Source organism: Aotus nancymaae, unplaced genomic scaffold (genome assembly GCF_030222135.1).
Source record: "Aotus nancymaae isolate 86718 unplaced genomic scaffold, 86718_ANA_hifiasm-v0.15.2.pri h1tg000022l_1, whole genome shotgun sequence".
NCBI classification, from domain to species: Eukaryota; Metazoa; Chordata; class Mammalia; order Primates; family Aotidae; genus Aotus; species Aotus nancymaae.
This window is the reverse complement of record NW_026988435.1, coordinates 42,465,870-42,493,254: the sequence shown is the minus strand read 5'-3', so window position 1 is coordinate 42,493,254 and position 27,385 is coordinate 42,465,870. Positions and strand designations below refer to the sequence as shown.

The following is a 27,385-nucleotide window of genomic DNA, read 5'->3' as shown; positions in this document are numbered from 1 at the left end:
TTGTACCCTATGGGTTAGGATGAAGGTGGCCCCTCATTGCTCTAAATAGGTGGGACCACACCTTCCCAGATAATGAAGGAATTCACTCTCTGAATGAGACCAGAAGCGTCTATGGTTAAGAGAACGTCATATTAACAGAAGGAAGCTGTGTTTGTATGGTCCCTGGTCACCTCTGAAAAAACACAGCCTTCCAGCCCTGAGGCCACAGGAAAGGTACAGCCACCATTTGTAAGCATGCATCAGTAAGCTTTTCATTTCATATTTTCAGAGACGTTTTAATTTGATTTGGGGTTTTTCCTGAATAATGCAACTTTATGACACATGAAAAACCAAAAACACTTGAAAAATAGTCACTACCTTTCACTGTTGAGCTGGCTTCTCATACGAAATTCTTGGCACAACGCACCCCTCTTCACCCCGGGGTTTTCCTTTCCTGACATTTCTGGTGCGTTCTGGAGCATATAAACCTAAACTGATTCTAAGGTCTCAAAAATAAAGGTCCATCTGGAATCTTAAGCACGGAAGTTCCAAGTCAGGGAGGAGATGGGGAGGTAAGAACATGTAGCGTTTGGTCAACTTGGTTTTGTAACCTCTTCCCATAAGCTTTACAACCAGCTTTCCATAAGCTTTACAACAATGCTTTTATCATGCCTACTGCACAGGTGAGGAAACTGGGGGGTTAAAAACTTGGTTTTGTAACCTCTTGCTCCATAAATAGTTATATATTTATAACTGTGAGATGGGCTAGCCGTGGCCTTGGGTCTTGAAAGAGAAAGCATCCATCCATCCATCCCTCCAAAAATATATAACTATTTAAATATATAACTACTTAAATAGTTATGTATTTATGGAGCAAGAGGTTACAAAACCAAGTTTTATAACTCCCCAGTTTCCCCACCTGTGCAGTGGGCATGATAAGAGCATTCTTGTAAAGCTTATGGAAAGCTGGTGCAGCCAAATGCTGGGGGACTCCTGTGGCACTCTGTGCTTTCTTTTTGGTAACACAACAATTCTCAGGCATTTTTTTTCTTTTGAGACTGAGTCTCGCTCTGTCGCCCAGGCTGGAGTGCAGTGGCACAATCTTGGTTCACCGCAACCTCCGCCTCCCAGGTTCAAGTGATCCTCCTGCCTCAGCCTCCCGAATAGCTGAGATTACAGGTGCCCACCACCACGCCCAGGTAATTTTTGTATTTTTAGTAGAGTCGAGGTTTTACCATGTTGGCCAGGCTGGTCTTGAACTCCTAACCTCAAATGATCCACTCACCTCAGTCTCTCAAAATGCTGGGATTACAAGTGTGAGCCACTGTGCCCGGCCAAGTCTCAGGCATTTTTGTGTCTGTTTGTCTTAATTTCTGTCTTTACTACTGGCCTCCTCCATGGATCTTACTGACTTCTGCTTCCCCAGTGCCTGTCACAGTTCCTGAGATGTAACAGGCACTGCACATAGGTGTTAAGTGAATAAACGAAGTAAAACTAAACGCACTGCCTAAACATGGTGAACACCCACATAATAATAATGGCACTGTTCATCTTTAACACATATGATTTGACCTTTGGCTTTTAGACCAAAAGGGCCTTTAGATAGTGCAGTGAGCTTGGTAGGAAAGTTGGTCACTTTAAAATTAGTTTAATTTATAGTAATATTGGAAAAGAGGATCTAAAGGCAGTCTCACTTCCAGCATGCAAACAAGTGAAAACCACTTCGTTTTAGTCCTTTCTGTATTTCTCCCAGAGAAGGGAATAAAAATTTTGTTTTAAAATTTTGGGATAAACTAGGTTAGGTAGTTTATCCTGTAATCCTGTAATCCTACCTACCTGGGAAGCTGAGGCAGGAAAATCACTGAGACCAAGAATTCAAGGCCAGCCTGGCCAATATGGTGAAACTTCGTCTCTACTAAAAATACAAAAATTAGCCAGGCATGGTGGTGCACTCCTGTAATCCCAACTACTTAGGAGGCTGAGGCAGGAGACTCGCTTGAACCTGGGAGGTTGCAGTGAGCCGAGATCATGCCACTGCACTCCAGCCTGGGTGACAGAGTGAGACTCTGTCTCAGAAGAAAAAGGAGGGGGGATCTCTTTCATAGAAACAGGGTCTCTCTATGTTGCCCAGGGTGGTATTTTTTTAATTGAATTTTTTGTGTAGACAGAGGTCTTTCTATATTGTCCAGGCTGGTCTCAAACTTCTGGACTCGAGCCATCCCTCCCAAAGTGCCGGGATTACAGGCCGTACCCAGGGTGTCTTTCTATCTGTTGCTAGTGATCCTGACTTCTTCAGAATACAGCAGCCATGGATGTGCCGTGTTGCATGCAGCTAACCAGTGCCTGGAGAGACTGAACTTAAGCTCTTGTTTTCAACTCAGACCCAAGGACTGCCTGTTCCTTCACAAAACCGCCTAGTACACAGAATTAGACATAGTAAAATTGTTTTGTAATCGCTGTATTTTGTGATCAAATGCAATAACTGATGTGCTGGGGTGCAGTTACATGCACACACCTGTAATCCCAGCCACAGTGAGGCTGAGTGAGCTATGATTGGGAAGGAAGCAGAAAGTAGAATTCTGAAATAACAGAATTGATTTTTTTTCAACCCACATAGCACCACTGTCACGTTAAGAAGCCTTCAGAATCATTTCCTACCTTCTCAAGGAACCCATTCTCTCAAGGCACACACCGTTCCTGTCAGAGAGGCTATCTTCCTAGTGCTAAATGATTTTTGGATGCACTGAAGATTAAATTCACACTCAAAGACTTTTCTGCATTTGAGAAGATTTTCATGTACCCTGAGCTCTGTCAAAAGAGGTACATTGGGCCAGGCGCAGTGGCTCACGCCTGTAATCCCAGCACTTTGGGGAGATCAAGGCAGGCCGATCATGAGGTCAGGAGTTCAAGACCAGCCTGGCCAACATGGTGAAACACTGTCTCTACTAAAAATACAAAAAATTAGCCAGGCATGGTGGCAGGCGCCTATAATCCCAGCTACTCAGGAGGCTGAGGCAGGAGAATCGCTTGAACCCGGGAGGCAGAGGTTGCAGTGAGCCAAGACTGCACCACAGCATTGCAACCTGGGCAACAGAGCGAGACTCCAGCTCAAAATAAAAGGTACAGAGGCCGGGCACGGTGGCTCAAGCCTGTAATCCCAGCACTTTGGGAGGCCGAGGCGGGTGGATCACGAGGTCAAGAGATCGAGACCATCCTGGTCAACATGGTGAAACCCCGTCTCTACTAATACAAAAAATTAGCTGGGCACGGTGGCGCATGCCTGTAATCCCAGCTACTCAGGAGGCTGAGGCAGGAGAATTGCCTGAACCCAGGAGGCGGAGGTTGCGGTGAGCCGAGATCGCGCCATTGCACTCCAGCCTGAGTAACGAGCGAAACTCCGTCTCAAAAAAAAAATAAAAATAAAAATAAAAAATAAAAGGTACATTGGAGAGAGGGTAGTTGTGGGACCGTTTGCAAGAGAGGGCATTGACTGGAAGCCTATAAATTCTGGAGTGAAAGCTTAAAAAGTTGATCATCCTTTGAGGGCGGACACAAAGAAAAAATAAAATATTTCTCCTTCAGGAACACACAGTGGCATAAGAGAAACCAACCTGCTGATAACTGACCACGCTAGGAGTTGGACCAAGATGCAGAAGCAAACAGACCTTAATAAAATGTAACGGGGTCTCACGCCTACAATCCCAGCACTTTCAGAGGCCAAGGCAGGAAGATTCCTTGAGCTCAGGAGTTCGAGACTAGCCTGGACAACACAACAAGACCTCATATCTATTTAAAAAATAAAAATAATGAAATTAGCTGCATTCATAATTGGTGGCACACGCCTGTGGTCCCATGAAATGTGTGTGTGGACCTCCAAGGTCTTAAACCAGGTCAGAGATGTTTTGTTGGGGAAAGGGGGCTTCCAACCCATCGAACACCCCTGTCCCACCATAGCCCCAGAGGTACCACCCTGGGCTCTGCCCAGTGCTGCTTCAACACCTCCAGATGGGAGGAGAGGGACCTTTCCTTCCCGTTCTAACCCCCATGTCAGTCATGGGACCCCCCTACAAAATATCGAAGAAGCTAAAAGAAGTCGGAGTGCAGGTGGCTTCCCGTGACTTACCGCGGACGCCCCTCGTGTCTCCCCTCCTCCTGCCTATTAGACTTCTCCTCGCTGGCTGAGCCCACACGTGGGTGTGCGGGTGTGGAGGATGGGAACCCAGGATCACTCAGCAGCATGCTTCTTGTCAGCTTCCTGCAAAGGAGAGAAATCATGTGTCAACCAGAAGCTTTTAAGTGAGAATATGAGGGACTCCTACTTTCATCCACCAGAACGCTGCAGCTTTCAAAGCACTTTCTAGACACCCAGTGTCACTCGAGCTTCCAATAATCCCACCGGCCGGGATGGGAGGGAGGTGTTATTACTGCACAGATGAAATGAGGTTCGCTGGTGACTGAGCGCCTCTTGTCACCTCACTGTCCCATGTCCACAGTGGAGATGCACGAAAGGTGCTTTGAACTTCGCCGGGCACCTGGTAAACCCTCAGTCCACGTTAGCGCTGGTCATTTGGTAGTGACTCAGGAGCTCGTCACTAGGAAGTGGGGGCTGGGAACCGGGACCCAGACCTCTAAGTCCCCCCCGGGACCTCTTGCTCACTCTGCTTTTCGAGCCCAGAAACATTTTTGGATCTCCAAAACAAAGTAAAAAGTGCTAGCAGTGCTCGGTGAATTGGTAACACTGATGTGAGGGCTCTATTTTCCATGATTTGTCATGATTGGTTTTATTGAGTAAAGTCTGGGAAAAAAAATTAGATGTCGATTTAGAAAACCCCAGAAGTGAGAGAAAGCACATACTCCCTTCAGTCTAGGCAGCAGAGGCAGCCGCGACCCCAGGAAGCCGAGGAGATGAAGACGCAAAGGGCTACCTGCCTTCAGCAGCAGCACTCACAACAGCCTCCGCCACAGCCGTCTCCCACTACAACCAGGAGTGGCCTGTGGGACTCTCATTCCTCTGAAGACGATAAACCATCTTCCCAAAGTGATTTAAGCCAAACGATCTCAAAGAACACTGTCAGGGGCACACAAGAGGCTCCAGCGGTGAGTGAAGATCTTGTCATCTGGTTATGTCAGCCCCGGCTTATGAAGCCCAAGAATCTGATTCAACATACAAAACAAATGGAGATACGAAAATGAGTGAATTAGAAGCCACCAGTGTCCAACAGAAGGTCAGTTTCTCTGAAGAAGATGATCAAGACGGCTCTCACAGCAGGGCCACTGCTGCTAGGGCCAGATCCAGGGATTCTGATGAATCCGGAGATCAAACCAGCAGATCATCTAGTCAGTATACAGAATCATTCTGGCAGTCATCACAATGTCAAAACTTCCCAGCTCATGATAAGCAACCTTCAGTGCTGAGCTCAGGATATCATAAAACTCCTCGGAAATGGACCCAACAAACTGCAAGAATGAGGACGGGGATGCAAGAGGACAGGGACGGGGACGCAAGAGGACAGGGACGGGGATGCAAGAGGACAGGGACGGGGACGCAAGAGGACAGAGACGGGGACGCAAGAGGACAGGGACAGGGACGTAAGAGGACAGGGATGGGGACGGGACGTAAGAGGACAGAGACGGGGACGCAAGAGGACAGGGATGGGGACGGGACGTAAGAGGACAGGGACGGGGACGCAAGAGGACAGAGACGGGGACGTAAGAGGACAGGGACGGGGATATAAGAGGACAGGGATGGGGACGGGACGTAAGAGGACAGGGACGGGGACGCAAGAGGACAGAGACGGGGACGCAAGAGGACAGGGACGGGGACGCAAGAGGACAGGGATGGGGACGCAAGAGGACACGGATGGGGACTCAAGAGGACAGCATCCAGAAATCAGAGCTTGGACACCAGTCTCCATCACCCTCCAGCCGACAAGTGACCGGACAACCTCAAAATGCATCTTTTACCAAGAGGAACTGGTGGTGGCTACTTCCTCTGATAGCTGCTCTCGCCTCTAGGAGTTTTTGTTCTTTAGTACTGCTGAGGTAGAAACTACTGCTGTTCAAGAGGTCCAGAACCAGATAAACCAACTTAAGAATAAATACCAAGGTCAAGAGGAGAAGCTGTGGAAAAGGAGCCAAACATTCCTGGAAAAATATCTTTTTTTTTTTGAAACAGAGTCTTGCTTTGTCTCCCAGAGACTGGGAGTGCAGTGGCGCAATCTCGGCTCACTGCAACCTCCGCCTCCCAGGTTCAAGCAATTCTCTGCCTCAGCCTCCCAAGCAGCTGGGATTACAGGCATGAGCCACCACACCCAGCCGCCTCTCCCCCTTTTTATCATAAATAGTATGCCTCTACAGAGAAGGGGAAGAATTAGGCCTACAGAGCTTCCCACTTTATCCTGAAGTGAGTGAGAAGCTGGCAGTATTTATCATAGATGGATTTCAAAGAAGGAAATCCATAAAGCCATAATTAGCCCCTGAGCTGGAAGCCAGATGAAATTCCTTTAAAAGGGAGATAAGGAACTAATCACCCTACTTTCATCTGAGGCAAAACACCAATAAATGGGGTGAAGAGCAATAAGAAAAATTAATTAGAGGCAAAGTCAAAATGGAAAAGGGAGATCAATGGAAAAAAGAGTGAGATCTTCCCTTTAGGGCTGGGAAAAGCTGGCAGCCCATTTCCCAAATTTCTTCCTCTTCTACAGACTCAACAACATGACTTAGAAAGGCTTGCAACGTTTGTGCATTTTAGAGCAGCCTTCACAGAAGTTGGTACACTGGCTCTTCAAAATGCACTTAGAATAAAAACAAAAACCACTAAACAGAGTGTAGGATCTCATGCTTGACAACTTGGGGAGACCCTGTCTGCACGATGTTATAATGCAGGCCTTCTCAGAGCCTTTATTGTGAGTTGAGAATTGATGTGCAAGAGGAGCGTGGGGAATTCAATATTTTCCAAGCATCTGGAAATGAAACCCATTTTTCAAAGATCATGTTGTAGGACTAGAGTTTCAAGAGCTCTGCTTTGGGTAACGGTGTTCTAAAGTAAATAAATCCAAGGGAAATAAATCAATAAATGTGCGATAACGTGTTATTTCTGCCATTACCTGATACTCATTTGACAACATGAAATGTAAGTCCATGAACACAGACGATGGGAAGCTTGTTGAGGTCTTTGGAACCTGAGAAGTGAAAGTCTTTGCAGAAGCTTGAGTTTCTGACATCTGTGGAGCCAGACCACACTGTCACCAAAGCCCAGACGGCAGAAAATAACTACTATGCTAGGAAAAGAAATGTGAGTGTTTTAAGAAAAGCCAAGTCTTCGTGACATGCTTTTCAGGCGCAGATCCCTCTCTCCCTGAACCAGGCTATCGCAGCACTTCGTACTTTGCCACGACCCCCCCAGAAGCAGCTGGGGAAGGACTGAGTTTGCCGTATGCCTTGTCTAAAGAAAAGCAAGAGGAAAGCAGGAAGCTCCAAATTTCCTTGCTCAGATGAGACTCAGCCGCTGTACCGTGGACTGGCACAGGCTGACAGAATGCACAAGCGTGGGAACACCAGCCCAAGCCACCGCTGGCACCCACAGAAGGAGGCGCGGGCAGCCTTCTCCAGGCCACACTCCTCCTGGGCACCCCTCTGAGCTGGGCACCGCTTGGGCCATGGCTCTGCCTCTCCTGGTAAAGTTTCCAGATGCTCACCAAGGCTTACAAGGCTGACGAGGGCAGGGAAAGGGGTGAAAAGCAGACAAGGCAGGCAGATGCCTCGGGGGCCTTTCTACCGGCTTCTCCACCAACCCACTGGACCTTCTATGACTGCTTTTCTGGCTGCAGTGTCACCGTCCACCCGACATTGCGATCAGAAGCTGCAGGTCTCCCCTCACTCCCTCCCAAATTGCAGTCACTTCTCCCTAAGCGTGTCTTTTGGGTCCAACTTCTCCGTCCACCCCACCCCAGGCCTCAACATTTCCGGCAGGCGCTTTGCAGCCACCCCATACCTGGTTTCCCTCCTGAGCTCCACGTTGGAAGAATCTGATCTATTTCAATCAAGTCCTTGCTTGAAAACCGTGATTATGCCTGGCCAGAGCCATGCACACGAGAAAGCCCATTCATGGTCTGCCCCCGAGCTGCCCACCCAGCCTTACTGCTGACTGGGTGCTGCACGGCCCCTCCCACCAGCCATGCTGACCGTCCACCATTTGTGATACAGAACTCTAGTATTATTTATTTCTGTCCTATCCACACTTCCCTTCCACAGGCCCCTAGGAAACTCCTGTTCAGCCATCAAAACCCACCTCCCATGCGCCCTTCTCTCTCTCCCCTACCCCCAGGATGTCTGTCCTCCTTCTGCAGCAGCACACAGCTCACTGCACCGTGGGGGTGGCTGTCCCTTGCCCTGCATGCTGCTCATCTCATCTGGGGGAGAGGACCCAATGTGATTTGCTTTTATGTTCACGAACTTCGCATGGTGTTACCACGTAAGTGTTAAGTCGCCCACGAGTGGATGCTGAAGCCCTCCCAGCCTGCTCGCTCCTCCTCTAGGAGCCGACCTGCATCAGGCTGGCTGAGGAGGGAGAAAAGAGCAAGAAGCAGCAGCTCTTCTTTTTGTTCTGTAGTTTCTCTCCCCGATCGCTGAATATAACCAACATCAGTCATTCAGGTTAAATTATGGAAGGGCCATATTGAAACTAGAGTGATATTTGCAGAAGGAGTCGCACATTAGGCTGTGTGCTGAGACACAACACCGGTCTGTCTCATGAGTGGGCGGTGTCTAAGGCTGCAGCACTGCCCGGGACAGCAGCCTCTGGCCACAATGAAGCTCCAAGAGTGGGGGCGGGGGTAGTTTGGAGTGGGGGCGGGGTAGTTTGGAGGGGGGAGGCTTGATCCATATTTGGAGGTTGGCATTTTTGTTGACTTTGCCACTTACTTTAATCCTGGGTCACAATAAGAGGACTTTGGGGAATGATCCTCTGCACTATTATTTCTTGCTTATCCACTGAATTACACTTAAAATTTCAACAATACATCCTCATTGGGAGCCTCATGCAAACAAGTCAGAATCCCTCATACTATCCAAGTTCTACCTACAGAACTATAAACAGGACATGTTCATGTATTCCTACTGATGATTGACAATAATTCCACTGTCAACCATGAAAGAACTCCCTTGTTTAAGAAAGTGCGTGCCATGCAGTTAGTGAATAAAGTTCTGGAATAAATCGAACCATTCGAGTTAAATCAATATATTTAGAAAATCTAGGAAACCCAATAAATGGGAAGGTAGAAATTTGCAGTGGACTCAGGGGTCTGTCACAGACAGAGACGGTGAAGTAATTCACCCAGGCCTCGAAATAGGAGCAGCAACGAACATTTTCCACATCAAAGGTTTTAATCTTAGAAAAGGGATCACAAAAAAGACACATCATTAATCTTATTTTATAGAATTAGAAAATGGTTTAAGTGATTAACGCCTAGATCGTCCAATCTCTAAATGGAGCACTATAAATTTTAGACATCTATTTTTTTAGTGATAATAATAGCTGTTCTGAAATGTTCAGCTTCCCACTGGAAAAAAAAAAAGAAAAGAAAAAGTTGTGATTCAATAATTTACTCAGCCCAATTCTTCCTTGTAGAGTTCTACAGGATGAGCCATCATTTTCACAGTTTTCATGCCTGACCTGTCTCCAGAGCTCTTGAAACCTTCGGAAGCAAGAATGTTTTTATCTGCTATCCTCCAGAATTACCCACTAAATCAAAAATGAGAGTAAAAATCTCTGCTGCAGATTCCTCCTGGCTTTGCCATCTTGGCCAGTCATTCCACCAAACCGATTGTGCGTTGCAGATGAAAGCTGTAAAACTGAAAGGAAAGCGGTAGCTGCAGACTGATTTCCTGATTGATCTCTTTGTTCAACCTGCATCTACAGGGGAGTTACCGTGTCCCGTGCAGGGCTGGATGCTGAGGTGCAAAGAGTGCATCCTGGAGGTCCTTAAGGAAGAAGCAGTCCCAGCCTGTAAAAGGCTCCCAGCAGAAAGAGGAAGAGAAATATGTGAATCTTGACTCAAAAGAGCATGGGGAAAGACGTCACCGCAGCTGGGGGGGATCTCCTCCCAGCTTTCCGAGCCAGGCTGCCTCACCTCTGGCTAGCAAGGTCAACTGCACATGGAGTTAACCACTGGGGCAGGCAGCTGGAAACCTCAGCCTCTTTCCCCGCAGGCTCCAGGAGCCTCCATTTCATGGCTGTTGTCCACATGCTGTGGCTTCTATCCATCCATCCTTCCCTGCTGCACAGGAAACCCTTCCTGCCTCTTCTCTGGCATTGAGCCCCTGACTCTTCCATCCAGCTTCCAGCTCAGCCCGACTTAATTTACTCTCTGTGTCTCTGTTCATCACTGGTGACTCTTCAGCCTTGGGGCTACCCCTTGCCAGCGCAAGGCCCTGCTGAGCCAGCCTGGCCCCCACCTGCACCATGGAGATGGGGACTTGGTCACAGCGATTAAAATAGACAGTGGGGGTCAGAGAGGCCAGGAATGGAAGGGAACTTAAATAAAGCCACAGGCAAGTAGGTTCATTTGCTTGGGCTGCCATAAGACCCACAGACTGGGCAGTTTCACTAACAGGCATTTATCTGCCCACAGTTCTGAAGGCTAGAAGTCTGCAATCAACGGGTCAGCAGGGTGGATTTCTTCTGAGGCCTCTGTTAAATGGTAAACTGAGGCACCATAAAAGTTTAGAGTTTATTTGTAAAAACACCAATCCAAACAGCTCCAAGCCAGAAGTGGTTGGATACTCTACTGAGCAAACACAAAGCCAGTGAGGCCTCCTAAGAGATTCAGATCTTGCTTGATTTGCAAACATAAGCAAAACTTAGCTTGAGCTATTTTTTGTGAATGCCTATATTTAAAAAAAAAAAGGCTAGCCAATTAGGAGCCCCCGATTAACTTATATAACTAGGGACTTTCCAGCAGGAAAGACTGAATAAAACAGCTATACAATTATAATCCATCAAATATTTTCTTTGCTTTACTTCCGTGTGCACCCTGGTTTTGTCATCAAGATTAAACGTCATGACGAATGTGAGAAAAGCCTTTTGGAAACGATGTGTGTAAATATTATCGCGGTCACTTTATAAAAAGGAAGTTTGAGGAGAAAAAGGAAAGCAGCACCCTATTACGCCCCAGGCAAGTCATGGCTGAACCAAACAACCCCGCGATAAGCACTCCTGGTGCCCCACATCTTCCTACAGAGAGATGGTCCACGGTGCGGGAGAAGACTCGTGTGCATACACATGAGGCTGCCCTGACAGAGAGACCAGGCTAATCCTGCTTCCTGGTGATTGTAGCTTCCCTGTCCCCAGGAGGTCTTAGTTTAATCAACTTAGCAGATGTTTATGAGGCAGTGAATATGTGTAGCCTAGGAGGTCCGTGACAGAATGAAGGGCCCTGGGTCTGATTTAGGCATCCCCGTATACCTAGCACCTATGACACGTCTGTGTGGCACAACATAGTCTACAGTAAATACCTGATTGACAGACTATCAGGCACTGGGCTAGGGACAAGGGTCAGAGTGCAGCAAAAGGCGACCACTGCATAGATGCTAACCACTCAGCACGTGCACTATGTTGAGATAGAAGCAAAATTCTCCAAGCACAGAGAAGAATGTAATTCATTCTGCTCTGTCATCAGGGGCAGGGCAGTGTTGCTCAGGGATGGCTGTGGAAGCTGGGCCTTCCAGGACAGGTGAGATTTTAACTTAGTGGCAAGCTAGAGAACAGGTGTTCCCCACAGCAGCATCAGCACTCAAGAAAGCATGCAAATGAGGACATGTGCTGGGGGGGCAATGTTTCCCATGGCTGCCGGAATAAACTACTACTAGCATAGTTTAAAACAAGACAAGTGTATTATCTTACACTTCCTGGGGGAGGTCAGAAATCTCACAGGCTCTGCTGGCTTCTGTGCTTCATCTCTCAAGGCCAAAATCAAGGTGTCATCAGGGCTGAGCTCTGGGGGAGAATCCACATCCAGGCTCATTAGGGTTGCTGGCAGAATTCAGCTGTGTGGGTTTGTGGGAATGAAGTCCTTGTTTCCTCGATGGCTGTTGGGCAGGGGTTGCCCTCAGCATCTGGAGATGCTCATGGCCCATCTCATCCTGACAGCCAGCACCCATGGAAAGAGCCCCTCTTGCACCATGACTCTCTCCCGCCTCTTCCACTCTCTATGGCTTGTCTGCCTCCCTCTGTCATCTTTAAGAGTGCATGTTATTATACTGGACCCACCTGAATCAGCCAGGATAGTCTCCCCATTTTAAGATCTGCATCCTTAATTCTACCTGCAAAGCCCCTTTTGCCATGTAATGTGCCATATTCACAGGTGTCAGGGATCAGAGGGCAGGTATCTTGGGGGACCATTATTCTGCCAACCACACAGGGCCTGATATGGTCTGGATTTTTGTCCCCACCCAAATCTCATCTTTAATTGTAATCCAAATTGTAACCCCCACGTGTTGGGGGAGGGACCTTGTGGGAGGTAATTGAATCATGGGGCGGTTACCCTCATGTCGTTCTTGTGATAAGTGAGTTCTCACAAGATCTGAAGGTTTTGTAAGGAGCTTCCCCCTTTTACTCAGGACTCTCCTTCCTGCAGCCGTGTGAAGAAGGACAAGTTTGCTTCAACTTCCGCAATGATGCTAAGTTTCTTGAGGCCTCCCTAGCCAATTGGAACTGTGAGTCAGTTAAACCTCTTTCCTCTGTTAATTACCTAGTCTCAAGTATTTCTTCATAGCAGCGTGAAAATGGACTAATACAGGGCCCATGGACTAGAAGACAGAGGACATAGAGTAAAAAGTGATATGGGAAGAGAAGGAGCTTGGGGCTATAATGTGAAGGCCGTTATTATTATTAATATTATTATTGAGACAGAGTCTCATTCTGCCACCAAGGCTGGAGTGCAGTGGTGAGATCTAGGCTCACTGCAATCTCCATGTCCCAGGTTCAAGCGATTCTCCTGCCTCAGCCTCCCAAATAGTTAGGACTACAGGCATGCACCACCTCGCTGGCTAGTTTTTGTATTTTTAGTAGAGACAGGGTTTTGTCATGTTGGCCAGGCTAGTCTTGAACTCCCAGCCTCAAGAGATTCTCCCAATTCAGCCTCCCAAAGTGCTGGGATTACAGGTGTGAGCCCCTGCGCCTGGCCACACAAGGTGAAGATTTTTGAATGACTTTCTGAAGAATTAGAATGTGATCATGCAGCCACTGAGAAAAACCCCAAAAGACTTAAAGTCAGGACATGGCAGGCTCTACATTTTACAAGAAAACACAAGTAAAGGATGGAGTCAAGATGTCTTTGGCCTGGTGTCACCTTTCACTGAGCAAAATTATCAGGTCAGAGAAGCCAGGCTGGCTCCCTTCAATCGATGGTCCAAAGGAGACTGTCTCAGCATCTTAGTCTGCGTGAGCTGCCATAACAAAATTCCACATGCTGGGTGACTTAAACAACAGGTATTTATTTGAAGACTAAAGTCTAAGATGAAGTGCTGGCAAATTTGGTTCCCAGCAAGGGCTCCCTTCCTGGCTTTCAGACAGCCACCTTCTTGCTGTGTCTTCACATGGCCTTTTACACAGCAGAAAGAGAGAGAGGTCTCTGGTGCCTTTCCTCTTTTTACACAGACACCAATCCTATTAGATTAGAGTCTCATCTTTCTGATCTCATTTATCTTTTATTACCCCCTTATAAGCCCTACCTCTAAATACAGCCATATTGGGGGTTAGGGTTTCAACATAAGAATTTGGGGCTGGGGGCACAAGCCAGTCCCTAACACTCAGGTTTCTGGATGGAGGATTCAGGAAGTATGAACAGGATCCAAATCCTAAGCTTTCGTGCCCCAATTGTCTCTGGTCATGGTTGACATTAAAATACATCAGCTCGCTGATGGAAAAGAGAGAAAAATCTTACTTCATTTCTTTAATGATTGCTTCTTGCCTTCCTTTTGCTCTCGCCTTATTTCCCTGGTGTGGCAATTTATGGCTATTGAATCTTAAAGGAAAAAGAAAACACAATTTTTATCGAGAACGCAGGTATGCTGGGTATATATTAATTAGAAAATCTCAGTGGAAAATTAGAGGAAATAAAATCTTCCCACTTACAGCAGCACTTGCCAAGTCATTATCAAAATTGATGCTGTGCTTTATCTCAGCTGGCTCCAACCAGCTGCAGTACGAGCATCTGGGACCTGGGATGTCAGAACCCACTGGACTTCATGGAAGACAATTTCCTGAGCAATGAGCAATGGAAATGATTTTGACAGACTGCATATAGACCCGTGGAATCATTTCATCCTGTCTAGAAGACAAAAGTCAATGCCTAATTAGCATAATCACTGTGAAATTCCCCATTCCAGCAGTTAAAACCCCCAGAATTTTCTATTCAGCAAACTAGTTGTATTACCCAGAGTCCTCCAGAGAAACGGAAAAAATAGGATGTGAAGCGAATGAGAGAGACAAATTTTAAGGATTGACTCACACAATTTTGGGGGCTGGCAAGTCCAAAATCTGCAGGGCTAACCATCAAGTGTAGAGACCCAGGGAAAGTTTGCATTGAAAGGCAGTCTGGGCCAGGCATGGTGACTCATGCCTGTAATTCCAGCATTTTGGAAGGCTAAGCTGGGAAGATCACTTGAGCTCAGGAATTTGACACCAGCCTGGGTAACATAGCAAGACCCTATCTCTACAAAAATAAAAATAAAAACTAGCTGGGCATGGTGGCACATGCCTATAATCCCAGCTACTCAGGAGGCTGACATGGGAGCATTGCTTGAGTCCAAGAGGTTGAGGCTCCAGTGAACCATGAACACACCACTGCACTCCAGCCTAGGTGACAGAGCAAGACCCTGTCTCAAGAAAAAAAATAAAAATAAAAAAATAAAAGCAATCTGGCATCAGAATTTCTTCTTGCTCAGGGGAGGTCAGTATTTTGGCCTTGATTGGAGGAGGCGCACCCATATTATGGAGTTTGCTTAACTCAAAATCTGTTGACCTAAATGTTAATAATGTCTAAAAGCTGTCTTTATATTGTTGGAGCGAAGAATGGCCTAGCGAAGTAGACACATAAAGTTAATCATTATACCACTCAATAAATTTCTTCACTGGCATATGTTCCTTTTTCTGTCAAAATGATAATGATAACTTTGTGTTACTTAGCACTGGTGGTCTTTGTTTTATTCTTGGACGGTCTGGTGAGTCCACTGAGATTGCCCAGCCCAGACAGGTAAAGCAGAAAAGCACAGCTCCTGGAGCCCCCGAGAGCTGAGCTTGGTCTTCCAACTTTCCTGCAGCCTGGGTGCCTTGCAGAGGCAACTGAGTTCAGAGTGCTCACGGATTTCTCACTGAAACTACAATTTGCTGTGTTGAAGCTAAGCTGTCCAAATACCATACATAGCTCACGCCTTGTTGTGTGACTCTGATCAGCAGTCTCCTGTAAGACTTTGTTTTATTATTCTTTAATTTTGTATTCCCATTGATCATTGAGGAACAGGTGGTGTTTAGTTACAAGTAAGCTCTTCAGTGGTGATTTGTGGGATTTTGGTGCACCCATCACCCGAGCAGTGTACGCTGCGCCCACTCTAGAGTTTTGTCTTTTGAGGTTCCAGTCTTGGTTTGTTTTTGGTTTGTCAGAAGATGGACAATGGTCACCTTTCTGAGGACTTAATCTGCAGAGGGAAACTCTTCTATGTACCTGATGTGCTCAGCCTAGAATGGCTGAGCTTGAAATTGTTAATGCCACCCGCACCGCTCCTCAAGAAACTATGTCACTTCTGCATTGGCCATTATCTACAAACTCTAGATTTATCTAGTTCCAGTAGGTAGAGTTAACACTAAATGGAAGAAAAATAATACATCAGATTACAAAGTTTCTTGTAATAAAAGCTTTATATAGACTCGTAAGCACTTATATAAATTTTAAACAGAAAAAAAGGAAAAAAAATGAACTCCTAATGCTTCAAATGTTTTGATTCTTTTTTTTTTTTTTTTTTTTGAGACGGAGTTTCGCTCTTGTTACCCAGGCTGGAATGCAATGGCGTGATCTCGGCTCACCGCAACCTCCGCCTCCTGGGTTCAGGCAATTCTCCTGCCTCAGCCTCCTGAGTAGCTGGGATTACAGGCACGCACCACCATGCCCAGCTAATTTTTGCATTTTTTTTTTAAGTAGAGATGGGGTTTCACCATGTTGACCAGGATGGTCTCGATCTCTTGACCTCGTGATCCACCCGCCTTGGCCTCCCAAAGTGCTGGGATTACAGGCGTCAGCCACCACGCCCAGCTTGATTCTTTTAGGTAAGACATTCTTACTGAGACTGATGTTCTGAAAGCAAAAAGTAAGATTTAGCTAGAGTTGGTTTAATAGCCTTGGCTAATCATATTTGGGTCATAAGAAGGACACAGCTGAATCACCACTGCTAGCAATTTAAAGAGAGAGACTTATACACACACATCCGTATAGACAGAAATTTCTCAAACAATTAAACAATGTTTAATCAAGATGAATCTATCTGGGCATGGTGGCTCACACCTGTAATCTCAGCACTTTGGGAGGCCAAGGCGGGTGGATCACCTGAAGGTCAGGAGTTCGAGACCAGCCTGGCCAAAATGGTGAAACCCCATCTCTACTTAAAATATAAAAACTTAGCCAGGTGTGGTGGCAAGCACCTGTAATCCTAGCTATTTGGGAGGCTGAGGGAGGAGAATCGCTTGAACCCAGGAGGCGGAGGTTGCAGTAAGCCAAGATCATGCCATTGCACTCCAACCTGGGCAACAAGAGTGAAACTTCTTCTCAAAAAAGAAAAAAAAGATGAATCATTCTAAATTAGACCATTTTGAGGCCAGATATGGTGGCTTACACCTGTGATCCCAGCACTTTGGAAGGCCAAGGAGGAAGGATTACTTGAGGTCAGGAGTTCAATGCCGGATTAGGCAGTATAGTGAGAACTTGTCTCTACAAAAAATTAGCCAGGCAAGGTGGCACGTGCCTGTAGTCACAGCTACTCGGGATGCTGGGATAGGAGATCTGTCAAGCACAGGAGTGCAAGGCTGCAGTGAGTAGTAATCACACCACTGTACTCCAGCCTGGGCAATACAACAAGACTCTATCTCAAAAAAAAATTAAGCCACTTTGATAATCTGCCTGCTCTTTGATTTAATAATAGTATAAAAATAATAGTAGTATAATAGTCTAATTTATGTACATTTGATTTACTACCTCATAGAAAGCTTAGTTAATCTGAACTTTTTAATTTCCTCTATTAATTTTCCCTGGTCTTAAACTACATGGCTGTTATACATTTTAAGATTACAAAAATGTGTTCAACTAAATTGAATTTGGACCAGGCGTGCCAGCTCATGCCTGTTATCCCAACACTTTGGGAGGCCAAAGCAGGAGGATCACTTGAACCCAGGAGTTTGAGATCAGCCTGGACAATATAGTAAGACCTCATCTCTACAGGGGAAGATAACCAAAAAAATTAACTGTGTAGTGCTCATGCCCATGGTCCCATCTACTCAGGGGGCTGAGGTGGGAGGATCGCTTGAGCCCAGGAGGTCAAGGCTACAGTGGGCTGTGATTGCACCTGTGGACTCTAGCCTGAGCAACAGTACGAGACTCTTGTCTCAAAAAAACAAATCATAAACTGAATTTGAATAAATGATATTTCTATATGAGGGATTAATTATTTTAACTGTTTTCCAGAGTGTCTGCATCATTTTATACATTCCGACAGTAACACATGAGTGACCCCTTGTCCCCATGTCATTGTAGGCATTTGGTGGTAGTGTTTTATTTTGGTCATTGTGATAGGCGTGTTATGATAGCCCACTGTGAATTTCCAGAAAGGTAATGCGCACCTTTTCATGTGTTTATTTACCATCTGTATGTCCGCCTCATGAAATGTCTCTTTATGTCATGGGTCCAGTTCTAATTCAGTTGCTTATATTGTTACTGTTGTGTTTTGAAAGTTCTTTATATAAATATGAGTATGTATGTACACATAAATAACATACTAGGATTTTAACTTTATGTACACCAGTTATTTGTCAGATATGTGGCTTTAAAATATTCTCTCCCTGTGTGTAGCTTGTCTTTTCATCCTCTTAATGGGGTCTTTCACCAAGGGAAAGTTTAATTTGGACAAAGTCCAGTTTATCAATATTTCCATTTATGGATTCTGCCTTTGGTGTCAAGTCCAAGAATACGCTGCCTAGCCCTGGATTTCAAAGATTTTCTCCTGTGTTTCTTTCTAAATGTTTTATAGTTTTATATTTTACATTTAAAGCCACAATCCATTTTGAGTTAATTTTTAAATAAAGTGTGAGTCTTAAACCAAGCCTTACTTTTATGCCTATGGATGTCCAATTACTTGACTAAACTGTTTACAATCTTTCATTCATTGAATTACTTGTGCGCCTTAGCCATAAAAATCAATAAGTCATGGTGCATATGTGCCACATTTTCTTGTAGATATACACCATGGGATACTATGCAGCCATAAAAAAGAATGACATCATGTTTGCAGGAACATGGATGGAGCTGGAGGCCATTATCCTTAGCAAACTAACACAGGGACAGAAAACCAGATACTGCATGTTCTCACTTATAAGTGGGAGCTAAATGACGAGAACACACAGACATATAGAGGGGCCTTTCAGAGGGTGGAGATTCGGAGAAGGAGATCAGGAAAAATAACTAATCAGTACTAGGCTTAATACCTGGGTGACAAAATTATCCATACAACGAAACTCCATAACACAAGTGTGCTTATATAACAAACCTGCACCGTACCCCTGAACTTAAAAGTTAAAAAATATCAACAGGCCATACTCGTGTGGGTCCATTTCTGGGTTGTCTATTCTATTCCCATTGATCTATGTGTCTACTCCTCTCCTAATAACATACTGTCTTGATTACTATAGCTATAAACTAAATCTTGAAATTGGATAGAGTGGCTCTTCCTACTTTATTCTTTTTTCCTTTTTTTTTCTGACACGGGGTCTCACTCTGTCACCCAGACTGGAGTACAATGGCATGATCTCAGCTCACTACAGCCTCGACCTCCCAGGCTCAGCTGGGACTATAAGCACGCATCACTGTGCCCAGCTAAGTTTTGCATTTTTTGTAGAGACAAGGTTTCACCATATTTGTCAGGCTGGTCTCAAACTCCTGGATTCATGCAATCCACCCTCCTCTGCCCCCCCAAAGTGCTGGGATTACAGGTGTGAGCCAATTGTTTTGGCTATTATAGTTCTTTGCCTTTCCGAATAAACTTTAGAATACTCTATATTTTCTTTCTATTTGTTTTTGGCTTAATTTATTTGTTTAGTTTCTTAAGGTGGAAGCTTAGATTATTGATTTGTGCTACTGTAAGAAAGTACCGTAGACTGGGTGGCTTGTAAAAACAGAAATTTATTCCTCACAGTTCTGGAGGCTGGAAGTCTGAGATCAAGGTGCTAGCATGGTCAGGTTCTGCTAAAATCAAGACAGCAGCAGGGCTACCTTCCTTTCTGGACGCTCTCCGGGAGAATTCATTTTCTTGCCATTTCTGGCTTCTGGAGACCACCTCATGCCTTGGCTTTGACCCCTCCTCCATCTTCAAAGCCAGCAATAGCCGGTTGGGTCCTCCCTACACTGTCATCCTCTCTGGTCCTTCTGCCTCCCTCTTCCACCTTTAAGGACCCTCCTGATTCTAATTGGCCTACCTGGATAATCCAAGATCACCTCCCTAATTTAATGTTAATTGATTACCAAACCGATTGTCATCTGCAGTTTCAATCTCCCTTTCCATGTGACCTAACAGAGTCACAGGTTCCAGGGATGAAGACGAAGACCTTTGCAGGGCCATTATTCTGCTAGCACACCCATGTGATAGACCATCATCTCATTTCAGAACACTCTTGAGCTGCCCTGCGATTAGCTACAAAGTTACCTACAGATGGAGAATTTGCCATTTAAGTTTGGCTTTACTAAGTGACCATATCAAAGGTTACCACCTGCATTGCCAACACCATATAATAACACAAAACCAGCGTAGCCAGAACATCCCGACTGCTCTCTACGGGCCCCTCAGCAGGACTGCCCCACGTCTATCTACCCACACACATTTCCCATAGATGTCACTCACACACTTTTCCAGGGACTCCCACCTGCTGGTGGTGTAGGCATCTGTTCACAGCTCTCAGCCTAGACCTTGTCCCCCTGGCCGGGATACTAAGTGTCCAGCAGGGGCAGCAGCATCAAATACCTCTCCCACCTCCTCCTAAGAGGTAGGTAACTATCCCTAGGCCCACCTGCCCACCTTGCATTTATGTCATCATTTAAAAAGCATCAGTAAAAAAAGGAACAGCTTATTGCTAAGTCAGCCTTCAAAATCAACTCCGTGTTAAAGAAAGCACAGACACTCAGTGAGGCAGGACATAGAGGCAGCAGGCAGCAGCTCGGACTGCACTGGCAAAACTAGGCCACGTAGAGCCCATTTCTGCTCAGACTGCCTCACTTCCTGGACAGCCTTCAGGCTACACGGCTCTGTTCTGATTCAAATCCATTCATCCAACCTGCTTCCCTAGGACATAGGCCTTCAGGCTGCCCTCTGCTGAGCCTGCTGTCCTTCCAGATCCCCCAAGAGCCAGTTCCAGAGCCTGTACTCTCACCAGTGTCCCCACAGCTATGGTCCTGCCAGGCCAAGAAACCAGCTTGAGCTGTCCTTCCCCTTGGCAATGTCTGCGAATCCCACCTGCTTGGTCCCAGGACTGACATCCATGGCAGTGCTTGCCCAGACTCACAGCAGGTCAAATGTTTCCAGGGAAAAAAAAAAGTTACAGAAAAGCAAACTGCACTCCTCCTTTGACAAAGTGCAGGAAGTATCGCACCATATCACTTGAGTCAACATGTACTTTTGTCAAGGACAGAGAGGCGATAATAAAATGAATACTAGTAAAGTGGGAGGAGCCCTATAAAATGAATCTAAAGACAATTCTCTCTGTTTACAAGCTCATAACCTTGGGTAAGCCCTTCTGACAGCCTTGGACCTAAGGGTTATGTGCAGGTTCACTGAGAAACAGGCCTGGCACACAGTGGCCCTTAGAACCTGCTGGATGAATGAATGAATGAATGAATGAATGAAGGAGTGCAGGATAGGCTGAAATCCAGAGCAGAAGATGTGAAGCCATAGGTAGAGATGTATTTTGATCCTTCATTGCTAACTCAAATCTTAGGTCAGTCACGGCATATAGGGTTAAAAGGGAAAAGGGCAGTTTTTTAGTCCATTCTCACATTGCTATAAATAAATACCAAGACTGGGTAATTTATAAAGAAAAGAGGCTTAATTGGCTCACAGCTCCCTGCCTGTACAGGAAGCTTGACAGCTTCTGGGGAGGCCTCAGGAAACTTTCAGTCACAGCAGAAGGAGAGCAAGAAGCAGGCACACATTTTACGTGACCAGAGCAGGTGGAAGAGAGAGAAGGGGAGCTACTGCACACTTTCGAATAACCAGGTCTTCCAAGAACTCACCACTGTCACAACCAAGGGCGATGGCTCTAAACCATTCATGAGAAAATTGTGACTGCCCAATGGGCTCACCTTGCCCGCTGCCTAGACAGAGCCAATTTATCAAGACAGGGGAAGAGTAATTCACTCAGAGCCGGCTGCAGTGGTGAAAGAGTAATTCACTCAGAGCCAGCTGTGCAGGAGACCAGAGTTTTACTATTACTTAAATCAGCCTCCCTGAGCATTCAGGAGTCAGAGTTTTTAAGGATCATTTGTCGGGTAGGGGCTTGGGAAGCGAGGAGTGCTGATTTGATTGGTCAGGCTGGAGATGGAATCATAGCGGATCAAAGTTAGGTTTTCTTAATGTCTTCTTTTCCTGGGTGCGATGGCAGATCTGCTTGGGCCAGATTACGGGTCTGGGTGGTGTCAGCTGATCCATCAAGTGCAGGGTCTGCAAAATATCTCAAGCACTGATCTTACATTTTACAATAGTGATGTTATCCCCAGGAGTAGTTTGGGAGGTTCAAACTCTTGGAGCCAGAGGCTGCATAACCCTTAAATTGTAATTTCTAATCTTGTAGCTAATATGTCAGTCCTGAAAAGGCAGACAGGTAGAAAAAAAGAGGGTCTTTTCGGAAAAGGGACATTACCAATTTTGTTTCAGAATCAAACCATGAACTGAATTCCACCCCAAAATTAGTTCAGCCTATGCCCGGGAATGCACAAGCAGAGCTAAGGGTTAGAAGCAAGGTAGAGTCAGTTAGGTCTGATCTCTTTCACTATCATAATTTCCTCAGTTATAATTTTCCAAAGACAGTTTCAAAACCCCCCCATGATCCAATCACCTTCCACCAGGACCCACCTCCAACATTGGAGATTACAACTGAACACGAGATTTGGTTGGGGGCACAAATCCAAGCCATGTCAGGTGGAGTATCTGGCATCTCTCAGAAAGGCAGCAGAAGTAGAGACGTGCCCTTCTGAGAGTGGAGCCAGAGCCGTGTGGAAAGCACCCCTTACGGTACAAGTGCACTGGGGTTTTTGTGAGTCTTGGGTGAAAAGCCAAGTTCAGGGATTCTTACGTATTTAGTAAGAAGACTGCCTGCTTTTTTTCTCTTTACATAAAAAAAAAGAGGTCCTGGGCCGGGCGCGGTGGCTCAAGCCTGTAATCCCAGCACTTTGGGAGGCCGAGGCGGGTGGATCCCGAGGTCAAGAGATCGAGACCATCCTGGTCAACATGGTGAAACCCCGTCTCTACTAATACAAAAAATTAGCTGGGCACGGTGGCGCGTGCCTGTAATCCCAGCTACTCAGGAGGCTGAGGCAGGAGAATTGCCTGAACCCAGGAGGCGGAGGTTGCGGTGAGCCGAGATCGCGCCATTGCACTCCAGCCTGGGTAACAAGAGCGAAAAACTCCGTCTCAAAAAAAAAAAAAAAAAAAAAAAAAAAAAAAAAAAAAAAGAGGTCCTGGATCCCTTCACATCGTAACATCTGCTGCCTGAGAAGATAAACACTGGCAAAAGACCACCTAGATTTTAAAAGAATTTGCACCTTCCGTTTCACAAGGGCCTTTCCACATTTGCACAAGAATAGAGCACAGAGATTCTTTATCCAGGATACTCCCTCAGCTGAGGGCACACTGAGCTCTGCTTTTCAGAGCTCTCTGCTCCTCAGCGGTTTGGAAATTCCAGTAAAGTGGAGAAATATCCTAGACTTTGAGTCAGACAGTTGACTTTGAAGTAATTTTCTGGCTCACAAAAGCTGTATGATTGTGAGCAAGTTATATAAACTCTCTGAGTAGTTTATTTATCTGTAAACAGGGAATAATACTAATTCCCTTACAGGCTGACTGTAAAGATTGACTCCAATAACAAATGCAAAACACCAGGCATAGACTAGGCACTCAATGAAGGTTGGCGTCCTTCCTCTCAACATGAAGGTCACATGTAAATTCACACCCAAAAAGAAAATCCCAGGAAAAGAAAATCAATACAACTCTGAATACTTATATCAAAATAATTATTAGATAAATCAGCTTTCCTCCTTTCCCATTTTTCCCTAGATTAGTTTGGAAATTATTTTCTTTCTATCCTTTTGCTAGTTTTATTTAAAAATTAAACTAGGCAGGCCGGGCACGGTGGCTCAAGTCTGTAATCCCAGCACTTTGGGAGGCTGAGGCTGGCGGATCACAAGGTCAAGAGATCGAGACCATCCTGGCCAACATGGTGAAACCCCATCTCTACTAAAAATACAAAAAAAATTAGCTGGGCGTGGTGGTGTTCGCTTGTAGTCCCAGCTACTCGGGAGGCTGAGGCAGGAGAATTGCTTGAGCCTGGGAGGCGGAGGTTGCAGTGAGCCGAGATTGCCACTGCACTCCAGCCTGGGTGCCTGGTGACAGAGCAAGACTCTGTCCAAAAAAAAAAAAAAAGAAAAAAAAAATTAGACTAGGCATATGTGACTTACAAAGTCCAAAGTTAGTCCAATCTCTCTCACCCTCCTGTGCAATGCAAAAACATCACGATGTGGACTCCAGTCAGCCTTTCCCAGGTCACATGGCATTGTGTCCTGCATTGCATTTGACCTCATTTATCACCCATAACTGGTCTTCATTGTTTTATTTTATTTTATTTTATTTTATATAGTCTGTGTTTGATTTGATTTGATTTGATTTTTAGTAATCTTTTTCATTGAGGGTCTACTACTTTCCATTTATTTTGCACTCACTCTTCAGTGATTGCTAGCTGGCTCTAGAATTATAGGTTGATAGTAATTTCTCTCAGATATTTGAAAATGGTCTTGTTTGGCATAACAGTTATAAACACAGGCTCCATGCTCAGAATCCCTGGGATCCCATCCTGACTTTGCCAGTTAAGAGCTATCCAACCTTAGCAAATAACTCAAAGTCTCTGTGCCTCAGTTTTCTTGTTGGAAACATAGGAATAATATCTTATAGGTTACTGTAAAAATTAAATGAGATAATGTAAAGCATTTAGAACACAACAATTCCTTAAATAAGGTTGGCTACTATTTTTATTATTACTTTATTGTCTTCTGACTTGTATTGCTTCTGTTGGGAAGTCTGACAGTGTCAAACGTCCTGTGTTCTCTTGCATTTAACATGACTTTGCTCCCAGTTACTTTTAGGTGAGAACTTCGTTTCGGTGTTTTGTGGTTTCATTGCTATGTGTCTAGATGCTAATTTCTTTTTTTAAATTTGTGCTGCTTAGGTCTCATTAGGAAATCAAACCTAAGGTTTCATTTCCTTCATGGAAATTAGAAAATACTCAGCCATTATTTCTTTGAGTATTGCTTCTATTTCTTCTATTATCTCTCTCTGGAAATTCTGTTACACAACTATTGGGATCTCTCATTCTATCTTCCATTCTATTGACCTTGCCTTTATGTTCTCTATTTCTCTCTCTCTCTCTCTCTCTCACACACACACACACACACACACACACACACACACACCCCTTCTAGGTAATTTCTTCACATCTAATTTTTATTTCATTTATTTGGCTTTTTGCTCCATTTAGGTTTTAATTTCAATAGCTTTCTTCATTTATAGAAGTTCTATTTGATTCTTTTGCAATTCTTCTGGTCTGTTCTTTTTTTGCGTCTTTTTTTTCTTTCTTCATTCTTTCTAATGTCCTTAATTATTTAAAAATAAGTATTTCATAGTGTATAACAACTATTCTTTCACCTGAGGTTCTTGAAGATCCTGTCCTGTGCTGACGTGCCTGCCGACATTCCTGCATGGTTAATTGATTCTGTCATTTCTAATTGTGAGCTCATCTCAGTGGAGCTCTCTCTGTAATTATGCTGTGTGGTCTGAATTAAGAGTGTGTCCCCACAAAGCAGTTTGTTTCTGCTACACACACAGGGAAATTATCAGCCTAGACCACGTTGGCTCATTGCTCAGCTGGATGGGTTGGTGGCTGTTAGACTCTGCAGGTAAAGTAAATGCAAGCCCCACCCCTACCTTAGGGCAGGTAAACAGATTCCTTTCTTCCCACCCAAAGCCTGAGTCACAGCATAGCAAATATGCTTCTGTGCCACCTGCCCTAATGGGCAGATTATTCTTGGAATCTGTCCTTTTGTAGAAGATGCAGCACTCTGTGGGTTCTGACCTTACATAAATGTTTTCAGCTCCAGGTTTCCACCATGAGAAGGCCCAACACGATGCTCCTTTCCCAGCATGGATATTAAAATCTAAACCCCTTGGTTAGAAAGATGAGCAAATCTCCCAAGGCAATTAACAGCAGCATTCGTCTCTGACTGCTCTGCTTCTTAGGTCCTGTCTGTTTTAGCCTAAAGGTGTCCCTCACTTTCTTGCAAGTGGAACCTCACATTTTTATCCAGCATTTCAAGTTTCTGTTGTTTTCTATAGCAAAACAATAGTTTTGTCATTTTCAGGGTATGTGGATTACATCATTGATAAAAATAGAAGTCCTAATCTGTGTATTTTTTAAGTTCTTAAAATTTGATATTAAATTCAGAAAGAATACCAAAGAACTCTTCAGAGCCGTAAGCTACTTATTTAAACCATAGAGTATGAATACATTGATTGACTTTTTCTTATAATGACTTCTAAGCTAATCATGGAAGCAAGGGAATGTTCAAATTTAAACTTCCTCTTACTGAAGCTCAAGGAACGCTCAGAAACCTTCCTGAGTCAGCATCCTTTTCTCCAAAGCTTAACGGCCTGCACAACACCTTTCCAAGGCCGGTGAGTAAGAGAGGAAATACGCCCATGTGTTTCCCTTCTAGGACTGCCAACCTGCCAAACTGTTATTCTCTTCCATTTGTGGGCTAATTAAGCACCATGATTTCATTCTATTAAATATAACAATGCTAAATTTGTATGTGTGTGTGTGTGTGTGTGTGTGTGCGTGTCTCTGTATATTCAGAATACTTGATAACACTTTATATACTGCCTATTTTCCAATGCCTAAATTCACACTTAGAATCAATTTTTCCTATTTCTCTTCTTTGCAGTTAACTTTTTGCTGGGAACATAGGAATACATTTATTTCTAAGTCAAATTTTTCCCTAAGTAATTACATCCCTTAAAATTCTCCTTCTACTGCTTTAAATCTGGACTTTGTTGAAATCATTTTATCAGAATGTGAGCTCCTAGAGGGCAGGGACTTTGTCTTCCTTCAGCCCTATAACTTTCACCATATAGTTTGTGCTCAGCAAATATATGTTGAATAAATGAAAGAAACTTCAAGCTTTTCCAAATTAGCTTCTCTCCCAAAGCTGGAATTCTCTTTGATGGAATCTCCAAAACCCAGACTTTGCCTAAATACTTCTAATGACACAGAGTTTTCAACAGCAGGAGGAAGCCTGTTCCACTTACAGCTAGACCTGGTTATTTGCTTGGTTTGGGTTTTTTCACTTGAATCACTCTACGCCTACACCGGTTCCACGTGGGTTGCAGTTCATTCTTCTGCGGTAGTGTTCCGCCGTGTTGTGACTGTTTATGTCCCTCTTCCTAAGTTCATGTGTTGAAAAATCCTAACTGCCAGTGTGATGTTATTAGGAGGTGTGACCATTGGGAGGTCATTGGTATCATGGGGAAGGAGATCTCATGAACGAGATTAGTCTCCTTATTAAAGAGGCCCCAGAAAGCTGCCTTGCTCCTTCCATCATGTGAGGACACAGGGAAGAAGATGCCCTTTATGCACAGGAAGCAGGCACCTTTGCCGGCACCTTGATCTTGGACTTCTCAGCTTCTAGAACTGTGAGAAATAAATATCTGTTGTTTACAAGCCACCCCAGTCATGGTATTCTGTTCTTGTTACAGCAGCCCAAATGGACTGTGACATGCTCCCCAGGATTGCACCTGATTCTGCACAGTAGCCTGTAAAAACACAACTCCCTTATCT

The 27,385-nt window shown here is 44.9% G+C and overlaps 1 protein-coding gene and 1 long non-coding RNA gene across 2 annotated transcripts; one reads left to right on the top strand and one right to left on the bottom strand.

Annotated features, from left to right (window-relative positions):
* Positions 1 to 4,462: 4,462 nt before the first annotated feature.
* On the top strand, positions 4,463 to 8,125 carry LOC105713407 (torsin-1A-interacting protein 1-like). Its single transcript, XM_064379933.1, is given in 7 exon segments — positions 4,463 to 4,549; positions 4,804 to 5,133; positions 5,181 to 5,480; positions 5,831 to 5,999; positions 6,002 to 6,183; positions 6,684 to 6,750; positions 7,809 to 8,125. Coding segments are annotated over 7 exon segments (1,452 nt in total).
* Positions 8,126 to 13,453: 5,328 nt separating this feature from the next.
* On the bottom strand, positions 13,454 to 20,875 carry LOC105712237 (uncharacterized). Its single transcript, XR_001106274.2, has 3 exons — positions 20,743 to 20,875; positions 14,114 to 14,309; positions 13,454 to 14,003 (listed from the first exon to the last, which is right to left on the bottom strand). It is a non-coding gene; the product is annotated as an uncharacterized LOC105712237 (long non-coding RNA).
* Positions 20,876 to 27,385: the final 6,510 nt, after the last annotated feature.